Below are 6000 nucleotides of genomic sequence, written 5' to 3' on the forward strand. Positions count from 1 at the left end.
ACCGTACGTAAGGAACGGCGTTGGCGGTTCTGCGCACGCGCATTGCATAAACAGAGCTTCGCGCAGTGCGCCGAACCATCACGCCCGTACGCACCATAGCGTACGATGCACAAAACTCACTAATGACTTCTACCGACGTCAACATCACGCAATACTGCGAAATTTGTCAGTAATAGGTATTATTCAACACTGTCATTCCACCAGTCTTCATACTAAAACTTCAGTTTAGAAATCTGGAATTTTGAACATCTAGGATTTTAAACGATGGATCCTTAATGGTGCGATCTTGTGGCAACCCCTATTTCAGCTTGATTGTCGTCTACGTGCATGGTTCGCCGTGTTGATTGTGGTCCGCACTCTTCCGTAGGTACACTCCCTATAGGACGGCCCATAATGCCGCTATTCTACTCCGCAGACACGCAGTAACGCAACGAAAGAAGGAAGTCACTGAAAAGGTTAATCAGCTGCAGGTCTCGAACCCACATCTTCTGGATTGCCGATCCAGGGCTCTACCAACTGAGCTAAGCTAACACGTCTCCCCAACGACTTCCAATGGCGCGACGGGACCCTTCACGTGCCCTGACATGTGAAGCGGCCGCCGCTGCCACTGCCAATAGGTGGCTGGTACTTTCTAAGAATTGTCATAGCAAAAGGGTCGACTTCCGTGTCTACGCTAGCAGCCAACGCACGCTATGGGTTCTGCAGGTGGATCTGCTAGCTCTAGAACCTTTATAAAGTGGTTAAGCGAGACTGTCAAAACCTGTCTAATAGACTGTGTTTTTCTGTGAGTGTACATAAACTCATTTACCGACTGCATTTACCGACTGTAAGCACTCACATAATATAACATTGAGTATAACGACTGCAACAAGCAAACTGCAAGCGTGTGTCACGTGTGTAAGCAGCGATTTTCAGCTTCAGTTGAAAATTTAAAAAAAAATGTTAAAATCAAAATGTCAAAAATCGTTTTTGATGTTGTGGTTTCATATTCTTCCATACATTCATATATAGGAGAAGTACGCATCATTACCGTCGCTGTGCCAATACCTGGCATGTAGTGCTGAAGGGAATAGTCAGCCCTTCACAACAGCCACCCATACAGCTTCAGAAGCGACTGGGAAACCAATTTTAAACACACATCAATCACAAAGCACCTTGCCTATTGGAACCTGTGAGGTGCTTGACACGGAGGCGAGGACACTGACGTCATGTTGGCACGAAATTACCGGTGACCTATTTTTCTCTTTGGCACGTGACACCAACGTCACAGCCAACGTGATTCTCCGAAATCACCAATCTCCATCGCGCGCTTTTTTCTGGTTCCTTCGCTTTATCTCGCGCCAAAGGAGAGAAGGGTTTCGGCGATGCTACGTACGGGACAGGATATTCACGGAATTGAGCTCTTAAAGGTGTTGAGACACCTTCATAGATGTGGTTCATTACATCGTGGACGCATTGTACTGCACGCCAGAATACAGACGAAAAAGAATTATTGTTCTACGCGTCGTACTTAGCGAGATACAAGCCCTCGAACACACTCCCGAGCAAAGCGCAGACCTCAGAGTTGCGTCCTTTCCCATTGTCAGCCTTAAGCACGTGCTCTCTCGTGAGCTGCCTCTCTCGCGGCGGTGAGGTCACAGACGTCAGAGCCGCATGAGTTTCGGGATCCGCCGTGCCCATTTTCTCTGATTCTATTACCCTCCCTGCTGTAAAACCTTCAATGCAGGTTCACACCGGTGCAAAGAACCGCTTTTTAATGTTTATCTGGAATAACCTGGGTTGATCTGTCGCAACTCCTTTAAGGCTCATTCACACATGCGTTTGTCACCAGCGTGCAAAGGCGTTTCTTTCAGGGGCGGATTTAAGGAAGCGGGGGCCCCCTTACCGGGAAAAACAGTCCCGGACAAAATTGTCCCGTGCAGGCGGTCCCTTGTAGTACAGGTGGAGATGGTCCCGTACTACCGAGGCTGCGTATGTTGACGTATACGCAAATAGAAATAGAAAAAAAAAAAAAAAAAAATATTCATGGCTTCTTTCTTCGGGGGAGCGGACACTTGCTCACTGGACATGTGCTCGCCGTTATGTTTTGGTGCTTTATGGCACAAGAGTCGCCGTTAAGTTAAGCGCTGAAGCCGGACAATTGCTCACCTCATTATAAAATACTCTAGATCCCACCCTGAGATTTTTACTTCCTCGTGAGGGCTCTCTTGCGTTTTCTGTTCGTTTGGAACTTACACTGCCATGGAATCCAGTCAGTTTTGTCGACATTTTTATATATGTGTTTTTATATGGCAATGTGCTTTTCGGACACGCCGGAACAGCATATTGGTTAGTTTATTATCAGGTTAGTGTAAGTTCGATGTTTGCTTTTTTTTTTGTCCAGGGTAGTCTATATATATTCGCAGTTGACATTTTACCTCGCGCGACTGTGCAGTTTAGGCAGCTTATTTTCCAGCGGATTAACGGGTGTACATAAACAAATTTACCCAACCAGTAGAATAAGATAATGCCGGTGTAACGAAATTTTCGGTTGCGTCGTTGTTTCCTAGCAGAACTTCGAACCGCTATTTCCTTTCCCTTCCTACCTTTCACTTTTCTTCTCTCTCAAAGGGCGCAGGAGAAATATGATTTTATGCATGACATACGTGGGGTAATTCCAGTAGGATAAGTTAGGACAAGAAGTCATGTCGCTTACGGCCTTTAAGAGCTATAGTGTCTTTGGAATGGTACGGATTAACTTGTAACTTGTTGAGCGATTGCCCGGGAGGTCTTCTTAGGGTTGCCCTAGTGTTTCGCGCCTCGTTTTAGAACAGATGCAACAGCTTAGCAACTTACGATTTAGCGAAAAAGGACTCGTTTTAATGAAGTGCGCTACATACTCTGAAGAGCACGTCTTCCATAGCTGCGATGGGAACGGGAAGCATAATATTTTTAAATGCAGATATCAAGTACCGGAGTTATACTTTGTGAAATTACCGCTGCGCACATTGAGTCGTGTACTATCGTATGTTTATGAAAAGGAATACGCGACCGCGTGGTGGATAGCCGCGCTTTGCGACCGGTTCTGAGTGGAAGCTGAAAGAGCGACGCCGTATTTCTTTCTTTCTTTTTTTGTCGTCAACCCAGACACACCGTGTTAGCAGGTTGGCAGCTGTTTGCGAGCGACGCTATTACTGTGTGATATGGGATATTGATAGGGATTCAGTCATCGTTCCCGATGTGCTTTCAAAATACTATTTAAAGAGCGCTATGTCAATGCAGGAAGACTTTGCATTGAGCTTTTCTGTGAGGGCTCTACTATTTTCATTCGCTCGCTCTCATGCATTTAAACTATTATTACCGACAACAGGCGCCCATTCTGAATGGCGATGTCAATTATATGCACACTATTGGGACCGAAGCAATTGGACGAGAAAAAAGAAGGAGAAAAACAAAATCGCCGTTATCAACTACAGATAAAAGTATGGTGAGCTAGCTCATCATAATGAAAGTAGCCGTGTTTGACAGCATAGAGCCAATCATGGAACACATGCTAGCAACTTATGATGTGCATGGCGGCACTAGACAGAACGGCAAATCTCTCGTTATGATGTATTTTCCTCATTTGCTTCGGTGGTGGTGGGGGTGTTGAAAGGGCTCGCCGTTGTCGGCCTCACAGATGTGGGCAACGTCACGACTGACGCCCTGGGGGAATGTGCGTTCTGGGCCGACTTCTAAGGGAACTGCGCCGACATATGTCTGAAAGCGTCTGAGGAAAATCTTATTTGCTTCCCTGTGCATGTTGCCACAGAGCGCACCAATAGTGGGAGAGGAAGTTATCAACCACGCGCTTGCCGCTAGAAAGCCAATACCTTTGCAGGGCGCATTTTTGTTTGCTTATTTTCCCTACCTTCATTTTGTGGCTTCCGCTACATGACTTACTTTCTGCTTTTCTGTGTCGAATAATGTTCATGCTCTGATAATACTATCAGTAGAATAAGATAATGCAGGCGTAAAGAAATGTTTCGGCTGCGTCGTTGTTTCCTAGCAGAACTTCGAACCGCCATTTCCTTTCTCTTCCTCCTTTTCACCTTTGTCGTTCTTTTTTTTTTTCAAGGGACGCAGGAGAAATCTGATTATATGCGTGATATACGTGTGGCAATTCCAGTAGAATAAGTTAGGACAAGAAGTCACATCGCTCACTGCCTTTAAATAGTGTCTTTGGAATGTTACGGATTAACTTGTCCACCATAAACGCGTCGTAGGAGCGGTAGTTTTGCAAAACATTTCGTAACACTCTAGAAGGGTCCTTTCAGCAGTCTTTGAGAAGCGGAACTTATGTCGGTTAAGTGTACTTATCGACGTAGCATCAGCTGCCACAAAATACGAGTAGCATTGATACTTTGTTGCACGCCCGGATAACATACTGGATTTTAATTTCTCTATTATTTTTATTTTGCAAAGGGTCTGCATTATATTGTGTCTTATGCTGCATTCATGGATCCCAAATCCTCGCTTCGATAGCTCCCATAATGGCTGTACAGCCGATGTCACATTTCACAAAGGGCTGTCAACTCTTACTGTGGCAGAAGGGAAGAAACACGGGGTACTCACCCATACACCGACAACAGTCACTCCTATAAAATATGCAACAATAACCACAATGTCCCATGCTTCTAAGTTGATCTTGGAGAGCACATTGTTTCCCTGAGCCGGCGGTGGTAGCGTCGCCATTACACACAGGCAGAGCTATGCTACACAGTCTATCGCTGGCTGCTTTCTGTGCAGCTGCGGTGTGCAGCGCAAACATGTGAGCGGCGTGATGTTATCAGAGAGGCTTCTTTCCCCCTTTCCGCCAATGGGCGTCCTCAGTGAGGAGCATTTCTTCCAGGTTGCACGTGGAAGCGTTGCGGTGACCGGCGGCACAATAGTGAGTTTTAGTGCATCGTACGCTATCGCCTTTGCGTACGTGAGAGATAGCGTTGGTGATTCTGCGTACGCGAAAAACATAGAGAGAGCTTCCTGCAGTGCACAGGATCACCACGCTGTCGCTTACGTACGCAAAGGCGATGGCGACGGTGCACTAAAAGGCCAGTTCCCACATACAGCGCTTCGTTCTATAGCGCTAGAAAATAGCTTTGGACATGTCCAGCAGTTCGGGACAAAACCTAAAGCAGGCTTTCTTTCTTTCTTTTATTGCTCTCAAACAACGAAAAACAACATACAATAATAAACAGGACTGCGAGGGCAAGCCCTGTGATGCAGTCCAGGCAGGAACACAATTCAATGAAACACACTGGGCGAGGAGCACTGTCATGAGTACAGTTGGAAACTAGGATACAAAAAAAAATACATTAACACATCCGAGTCGATGGGGAGAGTGAGGGAAGACAAAGACAGGAAAAATGACAATAACATGTTGCGATCTATTGAGATGAGCGGAAGTAGTATTTAATACTGCGCTTAAAAGCGGTGGAGTTGGTAATTGTGCGCAAGTTTCGGGGCAGATTATTCCAGGTCTGGCTGCCAAAACATGCTAATGATAGTGAGCCATAATTAGTTCGAGGCGTGGGAAAATGCAGTGTATTGGTGTCGTGCCTAAGCGGGTAAGGCCGAGCAGGATTTTGTACGGGAATCTGGTGCCTGTTAGCAGGTGTGTGAAAGAGATCGTGCATGATCAGAGACACTTTGTACTTCAGAAGGTCGAAAATGTTAAGGACACCAAGAAGTGGAAAAGCAAACCTTACGGATTCTCGAGGACGTAAATTGAGTATAATACGGAGCGCCCTTTTCTGAGCCACCAGCAAAGGCTGTAAGTTGCTGCAATACGTAAGACCGTATACCTCCAGGCCGTAGGAAAGGTGTGAATGGAACAGCGCGTAATAAACAATGAGCAAAGTGTTGATAGGGACAAAGGACCTGAGCTTAGCTAGAGCATACAGACCTGACGTGATTTTATTTTGAACGTGACTAATGTGCGCCTGCCAGTTTAGGTGTTCGTGGAGTATAACACCCAAGAAC

At 46.0% G+C, this 6000-nt stretch overlaps 1 protein-coding gene across 1 annotated transcript in view; it reads right to left on the bottom strand.

The window, feature by feature from the left end:
* The window catches only part of LOC135385594 (sodium/glucose cotransporter 4-like), a 28799-nt gene extending 23999 nt beyond the window's left edge, over nucleotides 1–4800 (bottom strand). Inside the window, exon 1 of the mRNA XM_064615013.1 lies at nucleotides 4594–4800. Coding sequence (XP_064471083.1) covers nucleotides 4594–4713 — 120 coding nt within the window. The 5' untranslated portion in view covers nucleotides 4714–4800. The remainder of the gene's footprint in view (nucleotides 1–4593) is intronic.
* Nucleotides 4801–6000: the final 1200 nt, after the last annotated feature.

This window comes from Ornithodoros turicata, chromosome 2, assembly GCF_037126465.1.
Source record: "Ornithodoros turicata isolate Travis chromosome 2, ASM3712646v1, whole genome shotgun sequence".
NCBI classification, from domain to species: Eukaryota; Metazoa; Arthropoda; class Arachnida; order Ixodida; family Argasidae; genus Ornithodoros; species Ornithodoros turicata.